Source organism: Halyomorpha halys, unplaced genomic scaffold (genome assembly GCF_000696795.3).
Source record: "Halyomorpha halys isolate HHAL.00 unplaced genomic scaffold, Hhal_1.1 Scaffold31.1, whole genome shotgun sequence".
Taxonomy (NCBI): Eukaryota; Metazoa; Arthropoda; class Insecta; order Hemiptera; family Pentatomidae; genus Halyomorpha; species Halyomorpha halys.
In genome coordinates this window covers 1,002,294-1,013,997 of record NW_027107458.1, presented here as the reverse complement: position 1 = coordinate 1,013,997, position 11,704 = coordinate 1,002,294, and the positions used below count along the sequence as shown (strand labels likewise).

Sequence of the window (11,704 nt, the reverse complement as noted above, 5' to 3'; positions counted from 1 at the left end):
GTCTATTAGCACTCAAATTAAAGCTAGTTTAATGAGCTATAAAGTAGTTTATGATGTTTATCTTCGTAGGAGTAATAGTTTACATGCAATTTGCTAAAATAAATTGATTTATAGTTGTTCGGACAAATTTTCATTTGCCAAATTTATATTCATATGCGAATATCATAAAAACTACTATCCCTAAGAAGAAGTGTCATAAAATAATTTATAGTAAGTTAAATTTCCTCTATTATGAGTGCTGGCAGACATATGTGTATCTTACGGATCTAGAGATATATTTTTTCAAAAATCAAACATTTTATAAGAACAAATAGAAATTAAAAGTTTGTTAATATATACTGTTCAATATCATAAAAAGTACTACTGCTACAAAGATAAACGTTTTAAACTATTTTATAGTAAATTTAACTATCTTTAATTTGTGTGTTGAAAGATATCTGTACGTCCCATGGCTTCTGAAATACAGCTTTTCAAAACTGAAACTTATTGTCTGAACAACTATAAATCAATTTATTTTAGGAAATATCATGAAAACTACTATTCCTATGAAGGTAAAGGTCATAAATTACTTTATAGTACGTTAAACGTGCTTTAATTTTAGTGCTAATAGACATCTGTAAGTCACATAGTTCCTGAGATATAGATTTCTCAAAATAAATTAACTAACTACTAATATTTCAGTACATTTTTAAGAAATATTACTTTTTAAAAAGCTATAACTCGAGAACTATTGGACATAAATAGCTCAATTAGGGCTAATATTTCAGAAAATTTATTCTCCTTTAAATAATGTTCTTATAGATTTTCCAGTGTTCTAAAATAAATTGATTTATAGTTGTTCGGACAATAAGTTTGATTTATGAAAAACTTCATTTCTGAAACCATTAGACGTACAGATGTTTGCACGCACCCAAATTAAAGCTAATTAAATTTACTACAAGATAGTTAATTATGCTTATCTTTGTCGGAGTAGTAGTTTTTATGATATTTGACAAAATAAACTTACAAAATGTTAATTTCTAGTTGTTCGTATAAAATGTTGGATTTAAAAAAAATATATATTTCTAGATTCATAAGACGCACATATGTATGCCAACACTCAAAATAAACTATTAGACGTAAATAGCTCAATTAGGGCTTATACTTCATAAAATTTACTCTTCTTTTAATAATGTTCTCTTAGATTTTCTAGTGTTAGTAGTTTTAAAAATATAAAGCTCCGAATGAAAAATTAATGTTTTTTAAGGTTTTGAAACAGCCGCGATTTTTTATTCCACTACCTATACTTGGCAGACTCATCAGTTTTAACTAGTGATTATACATAGTTTTCATTAAAGTAATCAAAAGTTGGTGTGAGATAACAGCCTTTTTTTCGTCTTGGCTCTTGTACTAATTGTAATAGTATTGACGCCGTAGAACTTCACAAAAAAAAAAATTATATTTTTAAATCCAATACCAAATTGTTGCTATTAAGGCAGATAAAATTACATAAACGAATTATTTGTCGATATATTAGTTTTAATAATAAATCTTTATAATCGATCAAACAAATAATAAGCCTTCCAACCTTCAAAAATTTGAAGTTTTACGTTTTAGGGAACATTGAATCCAAAATTCGGGAGAAAAATTCCGATCGCCTACTATGACGGCTTTTCTCAGAAATTATTGGGCTGATTATTTTTTATTATTTTCTAGGAAGTTCTTGTGTATGAATTTTTAATTATGTAACTTCAAAAATATTATCAGAAGATTGGAAAACACGCCGAAACGTAGTTTTCCAATCTTCTGGTAATTTTTTTATTCTTTTAATATTTTTGCGATATGATGCGAATATCATCATGTGAATATAAATTTGGGAAATGAAAATTTTTCCGAACAACTCTAAATCAATTTATTTTAGGAAATATCATGAAAACCACTACAGTACATTTTTAAGAAATGTTACTTTTTAAAAGCTATATCTCGAGAACTATTGGACGTAAATAGCTCTGTTAGGGCTTAAATTTCAGCAAATTTACTCCTCTTTAAATGATGTTCTCTTAAATCTTCTATTGTTGGTAGTTTTAAAGATATGAAAAAGTACTTATTTTTAACCTTTTGAAACCGCTGCCATTTTTTATTCCCCCTACCTATACTTGGTAGACTCGAATTATACACAGTTTTAATTAAAAGTAATCAAAAATTGGGGTGAAATAACTGCCTTTATTTTCCTCTTGGGCTCTTGTAATAAATACTATATCCATTTTCCCCTAATATATAAATATACACTATCTAGACTGAATAATTTGTACCATAAATAAGTGCATGTCTATTCGATAGATTAATTGGAAAACTATGTAAATAATCATGATTTTTTTTTTCCACTAATGCAAACAAATATGTTATTCCAAGACTAGCACAGTTAGTTATCAAAGCCTATGCCCTATTTGTTGTCAAATATCAATAGATACCCTAAAATCTAATTCAGTCTTGTTGTATTCAATAAGAAACTATATTTGATTCCTGTTTATATTTGTAATACGCCGAAACGTAAATTCAAGTACAGAGTATTAGATAACATTGCCCCCTGGGGGCACTTTGAGGGAACAGCATAATTTCACAATAAATAAAAATAATACCTTTTAAAAATTTGAACCTTATCATTTTATGACTTTTTTATTTGTAACCAATACAAGATAAATATTCTTACTTATAAATGTTCATACCAAAACATTCTTTAGAATTACTGTATATTTTAGTCTTTTAAATTTTAATACCTAAATCAAGGGGCAATACAAATATTCTCTGCCAAGGACATCTGATACCTATCCCAACCCCCTAAATGATGCTTATATTTGCATCTAGACTACTATACTGATATAAGTTCAAATATAATAACTCATTTCCTCAAAATTAATTCTTAATTTTTACATAATTTCAAGTGTAAATAAACTAAAAAAAACAAACAAACTCATTTTACATGATACATTACGAAGCAGTCTGGGTGCAAGGGAATGTATTTCTGAACATCTTTTTCTTTTTTGATATAATACATAAAATATCCTTGAACTATATTTATGATTCTATATACTTATGTTAAACTCTAGACATTTTTTTTTATTGCTTACATGGCTGATATAACCGTTACATTTTATATATATTTTTTTTAACAATTGATTATGGGAGGTATAGTCTCATACAAAAGACACCCCTAACTATATACAATGTTATAATTAAAAGAAAATAAGATAAAATAAATAGATAAAAATAATGCTTCTTAATAAAAGATAAAATTAAAATTAATAACAAAGAATAACGATATCTGTAGACGGGACAAAACAATTACCTTGTAATAGTAAAAACATTTGTAAAAAAAAGACGAGAAGAGAAAAAAATAAAAATAAGTAAAATAGAAGTATTGTGTATATACATTATATATTAACATATATAGCATTACGTTAGATAATAAAGACATATGAGGAGTATTTTATCAGTTAATACATCCACTTCTCATGAGTAAAGGTATTATTGTCAAATTAAAATTATCAACTGTTCAGTTTATTTCAAAACTTTAATTTTTGTCTGTCTTTTACAAATCATCATTTTCAATGAAAAATTCACTTATCTTAACGAGATGTTTCCATGATAAATTTTTTATAATAATTTTCAAAAAGTGGATTTATTGATATGATACTCCTCCATATATGTATTACAATGAACTTCAAATATTGTTATTATAAAATGAGAAACTATCTGAGCTACACAGAGGTGGTGCATTTGGCTTAGACCCAATGTCACCAATGTTGCTACCTGGCCAATCAATGTCACCTATCCTGGGATCGTAAATAGGTTTCGGAATTCGTCTTCTATTGGCACCACTGCCGGTAAATCTTTACTTAGCCTGGGCATTTCTTACTTTGTATGCTTTATTTATTTTCTATCTAATGCCTTTAATCATTTCTTTTGTTCTAATAGTTCAATTATATTGTCTAGCCATTATATTAGCCAATTTTAATTCCAATAAATGACCTCCAATAAATTTGAATAATAGTAAATTTATAAAATCACAAAAAATAAAGTAGAAATAATTTACAGCTTCATTTTTTTTTAAATTTCTTAACGTATGACAAAAAAAATTTAATCTGTACAAAAAGTATTAGCCCATATTTGCCCAATAATTTTTTTAAAATTTTTTTTTAGCTTCTTTAGTGTCTATATGATATTAAGAAAATAAGTGGTTTTAAACACCATTGTTTTGCAATTTGCAATTTTTACCTGGTGCAAATAAGTGCCACTGGATGTTTGGGAGAGCATGAAAATTAATTCAGCCTTAGGTGGATAATTAATAAATTGCCTTTGCTTTTTTTTTATAAAATATTTATTTTTATTTTATTTTTTAATAAATTATTTCAGTCAATCCAACTGATCTCTTAGTGAATTCTTTTGCAATAGCCAATTTTGTTAAATAATTGTCAGTAAATACATGGTGAAGCTGAAAAAACCATCAAGATATTTTGATAAACAGTCAAAAAAATTTAGTAAAATGCCACCACCTAATCTATCTTGTAAAAGTTTTCAATACCCTTAGCACCTTAGCAAATTTCGAAGTTCACTAGATAGCCTTGTTTAAAATTATGGCATCATGCTTTATCCACGAAACGCATTGGCTTCCCACTAATACATTGTTTCAGACCATGTCGACCGAACTATAGAATCATCACTTCAGCAATACTAGACTCAGACTCCCGTACTGTGGATTATTTGAAAGAAATTTTCAAGTGCTCTAAGTATGGTCTCACTTTTGAAAGTCTATTGTTCTTTTCGAGAGTGTTATTATCATTTAGATGAATATAACTCATAATTTCTTCAAACCTCTTTCAATGAAGAGTTGAGGAAACCACAGCATTATGCACATCAGATTTTTATTCCCAGTACATTCTCCTTTGTGGGACTATGCAGTATGCACTCAAAATGAAATTTCCTAAAAAAAAGTCTTGAGTTGTTAACCTTTACAATCTTGATATAAAATTCTAGTACTTCTGTGTGGCCTCTTGACAATGGGTCGAGTTTCCATCGCTTTTCTGGGTCCTCACTTATTAGACATCCATGTTCAAACCACTTGAATCTTGAGTTCTGAAACTGAAAATTAGTAATTTTATTTTATTTTTGTATCGCATATATCACAGATTGTTTCATGATTTATTCAAGGAACTTATCATTAAAAAAATAGTTGGAACTTTTTTAGAGCCGTCATTGGTCTGCTAATATGACTTGGTTTAAAGGTGAGTTTGGAATCTAAAAATTTGTCACTATTTTATTTTTAAATTACAGATATATTTTAAAAGAATACATAATACCTTAATTCATTTATACCGTGGTGCAAAATTACTTCATAGGAAATGTTTACTTGTAAGCTCTTGTATTTTCTGAAATGTTTACTCTATATTTTTAAAAATTTTAAAAAGTAATTTTACTTACATCTATATAGAAATATTAAGAAAAATATATAATGTGCAAGGAGGTGATTTGGTCAGAATCACACTCTATCATCAGTTTTTTCCCCCAATTAAAAGTACCCATTTTATAGAATTAAGTCTGATCCAGGAGGGCCTTCCGAACATAGGGTCGATTCGTGACTGTTCAAGCGATAAATAATTATATCTCACAACCATATCCAAACCCAAGCCTGGAAGATCATTGTAACTTGTTCACTGAGCCACTCTAATCTCTTATTTTAGTTAATGAAATGAAATTTTATTATAGGACTTTTTTTACTTAATGGGCTTTAAGTAAAAATTTTTTTCATATTTTAGTATACAATCAAACGACATTCTGGCATTGGCCATTTTCAAATTTTTATCATTATATTGTTAAATTATATACTATGATTTGAAAAAAATATATTTATGTTGATTCTGAAACCAGCAACATGAAGAGAAAATATGTCTTTTTTTGTATAAATTAAAAATTATTTTTCGCCTAAATAGTGGCAAAAAGCATAATATCAAAATAAAAATATTTTTAACCATAATTTATTTGGTTATAGGCTGCCCTTGGAAGTCCCGCTGATAAACAGCTGAAGCCAGGAGATGAGATTTTACAGATAGCAGACTATGATGCCAGGGATATTCGCCATCAAGATGCTCAGATGCTGTTCAGAGATGCTGGTAACACAATCAAAGTAGTCATATACAGGTGGGCCTCAGAATATTTGCACTAAACTATCTTTACTAACTATACTATAAAAACCAAACTAATAAAAACTTCTTGAGTGAAGAAGAGGGCAGTGACTATCTCAGAGTCTCAGGGAACGTATTTCAAAGAGAGAAATCAGAGGCAGAATTGGGTAATGTACTTGACAATAGATATCTTGATAAAGGCTCTGATCTTTTTGATCCCATTAGAAAATCTTTAAAAAAAGAAAAGGAACTCAAACAATTTGGGAGATGTTACTTGACTATGTGGAATAGCTAATTTACACAAAATACTGATCAGTTCTGCCCATGACCGTACTATGTTGAAAAAACTGTTTTTCATCTGATCACCAAAGTTAAGCAATTTTTGGCATTGTTAGTACTTGGATTGATGATCACCTGGAAAACTGTTTGCTGTTGGCATTTTTGTTAGAGAGGGAGGTAGCACAGCGAGTAAGGTTCTGTGTTACTATCTCCCGGGCTTGGGGACCTTTAAACCCAGGAGTGTAGTTCAGTTGCCTAGGGGAAGCAACTTCAGTATATGCAGCAGAACTCAATCCATTCAGTAACTAGGACTACTACTACATCTAAACACTTTTCCATGAGCTGATAGAGCAGCCACATCTTCTAGTTTAATAGAAGCTGGGATCTGTTCTATCTCAGGAGCCGAAGAATCCCATTCCTCATTATTCTTCAGTACCCTATGAAACAGCTATCCCAGAATAATTAATCCAGTTACAGGGAAAGAAATAAGTGGCAGTGCTAATGATCTTTATGAGTTTACATATTGAGGTTGATAGCTTAGTTGATGTTAGCTGGTTGATAGCTAGCAGGAAAATGTTGTGGAGTGTGAACAGTAGATGGCTTTGGTACATTTGTGTCCTGTAATAAATGCAGTATAGATTGTCAGTGTTGATGTTCTCCAACTTGGAGAACCAATGCCTGATCACAATACAAAAAACATAATGGTACTAGTTGGGTAGGATTAGTTTTAACATAATATCCCTAGAGTTCAACCTCAATCTGTTATATTCTTGTGAGTGAGATCTGAGCTCATTAAAAATATGTGAACATGAATATTAATAATGCAATGCTGTATCTTATTTCCTACATCTAAAATCCAAAGCATTTCAATAATAATTCACTAAAGTTGTTGTTTTTATTGGTTCTCTTTGTTTAATATAAAACAGTAGTAAAATATTATCTTTATTTTGGGTTGGCAAAATCACATTTAAACCAAAAAAAAAAAAAATATTTTAATGTCATAATTTAGATAAAACAACACTGTATCTTATCTTCTACATCTAAAATTAGAAAAAAATGTATATCATTGCTTTTTTGTAATATTATATCTTAGTCAGTTATTAAAAATAATTTTTAATGATATGCGATTTCTCTAAATCTATAGCTTATATTACACAATCATTTCAATAATATTTCACTAAAATTGTTATTTTTATTGGTTCTTTTTGTTTAATATTAAACAATAGTAAAATATTATCTTTATTTTGGGTTGGTAAAATCACATTTAAACCAAAAAAAAAAATATTTTAATTTCATAATTTAGATAATACAACACTTTATCTTATCTGCTACACCTGAAATTAGAAAAAAAATGTATATCATTGATTGTCTGTAATATTATATCTTAGTCAGTTATTATAAATAATTTTTAATGATATTCCATTTCTCTAAATCTATAGCTTATATGACACAATCCTTTCAATAGTACTTCACTGGATTTTTAAAATTTATTTGTTCTTTTTGTTTAATATTAAGCAGCATTATAATATTATCTTTATTTTTGGTTAATAAAATCACATCTTACTGAAAAAAGTATTAATTTAATGTCATAATCATAAAATATTTCCAACCATCTTGAAAATCTGATAATATTTGATGTTTTATCAAAATATTACCAATGCATGGTCAATTAAGCACTATATTACTTTGCTTAAGCTGAGATGCCTCATAAGATAAAAAAAAAAAATGAACACTTTATTTTTTTTTAATATTTATTTTTTTTTTTTTTAAATTCAAAGCATTATTCTAGAACCATTCTGTAAAACAATCATTGTATCGTAGAATACTCGTATAACCTTTAGTGACTTTAAGAATACTTTTGAGATGCTCTAAGGATAGTGTGTTCATTTTTATTTTTTTAAATTATATAAATTTTTTTTGGACTGTGAGGAATCACAGCCTAAGTGATGATAAGCTACTTAAAGTCAAGGATACAGATTTTTTTAAAAACTAATTGAATTGCTAAAGAAAAGTTTTCTTTGCATTCTAATAGTAATTCTCTCATTCCTCTAGAGAGAGCCCAATAATTCCTAGCCGAGATAGCAGCGTTGAACCTTTGGCACTCCCTAGAGCATTAGCAACACTTCCAGAGCATCAATACGATCCTATTGGTCCAATGATCTTCAACACTGCTCTTGTAGACACTTCAAGGTCTTCTTCAAGGGCATCAACCCACAAGCAGGAAGTGGAAGACGAACAGCATGCCTTATTAGAACAAGTAAGTGAGATGATTTGATTTTGTTTTCCTTGGTTGGACATTTATTAATTTTAAAATAGAACTGATTAGTTTTCAAAATGTCTCATAAATTCAATTTTCTATTATAAAAATTCACCCCAATTTTGGATTACATTAATAAAAACTATGTATAATTACAAGTCAAAATTGATGAGTTTGCCAAGTATAGGTAGAGGGAATAAAAAATGGTGGCTGTTTCAAAGCGATAAAAAAAACTAATTTTTCATTTGGAGATCTATATCTTTAAAACTACAATAGAAAATCTAAGAGAACATCATTTAAAGTAGAGTAAATTTTCTAAACTGTAAGCCCTAATATAGCTATTTATGTTCAATAGTTCTTGAGATATAGCTTTTTAAAAAGTAACATTTCATAAAAGTGCTGAACAGAACGTACTGAAAGATCAGTAGTTAGTGAATTTATTTTGAAAAATCTATATCTCAAAAACCATTTGACATACAGATGTCTATTGGCACTCAAATTAAAGCTAGTTTAATGGGCTATGAAGTAGTTTATGATGTTTATCGTTGTAGGAGTAGAAGTTTTCATGATATTTGCTTCAATACATTGATTTATAGTTGTTCAGACAAAGTTTCATTTGCCAAATTTATTTTTATATGCGAATATCATAAAATCTACTATCCCTAAGAAGAATTTTCATAAACTAATTATAGTAAGTTAAATTTCCTTTATTTTGAGTGCTGGCAGACATATGTGCGTCTTATGGATCTAGAGATATATTTTTTTAAAAATCAAACATTTTATACGAACTATTAGAAATTAACAGTTTGTGAATATATTTTGTCCAATATCATAAAAACTACTAGTCCTACAAAGATAAACATTATTAACTATTTTATAGAAAATTTAAGTAGCTTTAATTTGAGTGCTGACAAACATCTGTATGTCCTGTGGCTTCTGAAATAAAGGTTTTCAAAACTCAAACTTATTGTCCGAACAACTATAAATCAATTTATTTTAGGAAATATCGTGAAAACAACTATTTCTATGAAGGTAAAGGTCATAAATGACTTTATAATACGTTAAACTAGCTTTAATTTGAGTGCTCATAGACATCTATATATCAAATAGTTCCTGAGATATAGATTCTCAAAATAAACTAACTACTAATCTTTCAGTAGATTTTTATGAAATTTTGCTGTTTAAAAAGCTATAACTCAAGAACTATTGGACAGAAATAGCTCAATTAGGGCTAATATTTCAGAAAATTTATTCTCCTTTAAATAATGTTCTTATAGATTTTCTAGTGTTCTAAAATAAATTGAATTATAGTTGTTTGGACAATAAGTTTGATTTATGAAAAACTTCATTTCAGAAACCAGTAGACGTACAGATGTTTGCCAGCACCCAAATTAAAGCTAATTAAATTTACTACAAGATAGTTAATTATCCTTATCTTTGTCATAGTAGTAGTTTTTATGATATTTGACAAAATAAACTTACAAAATGTTAATTTCTAGTTGTTCGTATAAAATGTTGGATTTTTGAAAAAAAATAATTTCTAGATTCATAAGACGCACATATGTATGCCAACACTCAAAATAAAGGAAATTTAACTAACTATAAAGTAGTTTATGACACTTATCTTAGGGGTAGTAGTTATTATGATATTCACATATGAATAGAAATTTAGCAAATGAAAATTTGTCTGAACAACTATAAATCAATTTATTTAGCAAATTTCATGTAAACTATTACTCCTACAAAGATAAACATCATAAACTACTTTATAGTTCATTAAACTAGCTTTAATTTGAGTGCTAATAGACGTCTGTATGTCAAATGGTTTTTGAGATATAACAATTTGAAGTGAACCAGCATTTCTCCCTAAATAGAAGGGCTTCATTGGGGCTAAAACAGATTCAAACCTTTAAATGAGGTAAAGTTTTATTCTAAACTATTTTTCGTATATGTTGTAATAATAAAAATTATTTAAATAAAATAAATGGAATTGTATATAGCGTTTTACTTACTCTCATATCTTAGGTATAGCTTGGGTTCAAATGAAAAGCTTTAATATTAACAGATAGGAGAATTTTATTTATATTTTATAATATATTAGACTCTTCATCTTTAATACATATTCTTAACTTATATTTTTTCTTAAATGTATTGTAATTTCAATTATGATGGGAAGTTAAAATAAAGATTTGAAAATATTTGAATCTGCTCAACCTGGCCGCGATTCAATGGATTTTTGGAAGGACTTGCACAATCATCTTGGCTTTTTTTTTTAATAGCGTATTTATTATAGATGATGAAAATTGGTTAGCTTGCTTTTTTGGTTTAATACTACAATATTTAACATTGATACATAAAATAAAAACACAACTAAAATCATTTATATATAAAAATTACTATTTACTCATAAAAGAGGATATTACAATATATATTGTGCTTTTATATTTTTATCTATACCCTAGGTATCATGTAAATTTTATTTTGATATCTTAATTTTTAATAAGGTAAAAGGAGATAAAAATATTTTTACATTATCAAAAGCTGTAACATTAGTTTAAGTATAAATTTCATAATTGGCAGTTTTTATCATATCAGAATGATTTTTCAAAAAACCCATTCTTACTGGAGGTTAGAAAGGATTTCTTTCACAAATTCTCTTTAATGTTGTTCTTCAGACTCTTTTATCGTAATCTGACACTTGAAGCAAACTCTGGTTTCATCAGTGATTCCATTCTCCCTCTGTTCAGATTGGTGTTCTCTTGCAAATATTATTCTTTGTTTGTTGTGTTTTCCAGTAAGAGTAAGAATGGGACTTTTGTGTGTTTTCTTGAGCTGAGGTTAATCTTGATACTAATCCCTTTTCCAAATATTTGTTAACTAACAACTAATTTCTAATGTCAGCAGCTTTTGAATTCAGTTTCCTGAGAGATTTAGATTAAACACTCATCAATGGGATTGCTAAATTGTTAATGATTGGAGAAAAGATGGTCGGGGGGGGGGGGGGGGGGGG

At 28.1% G+C, this 11,704-nt stretch overlaps 1 protein-coding gene across 9 annotated transcripts in view; it reads left to right on the top strand.

The window, feature by feature from the left end:
* Zasp66 (PDZ_signaling and DUF4749 domain-containing protein Zasp66) overlaps positions 1 to 11,704 on the top strand; it is a 235,614-nt gene that overhangs the window by 133,542 nt on the left and 90,368 nt on the right. For all 9 annotated transcript variants that reach the window (XM_024359819.2, XM_067045756.1, XM_014427670.2 and 6 more), the window contains exons 3-4: positions 6,026 to 6,174; positions 8,490 to 8,694. In XM_024359819.2, coding sequence (XP_024215587.1) covers positions 6,026 to 6,174; positions 8,490 to 8,694 — 354 coding nt within the window. The remainder of the gene's footprint in view (positions 1 to 6,025; positions 6,175 to 8,489; positions 8,695 to 11,704) is intronic.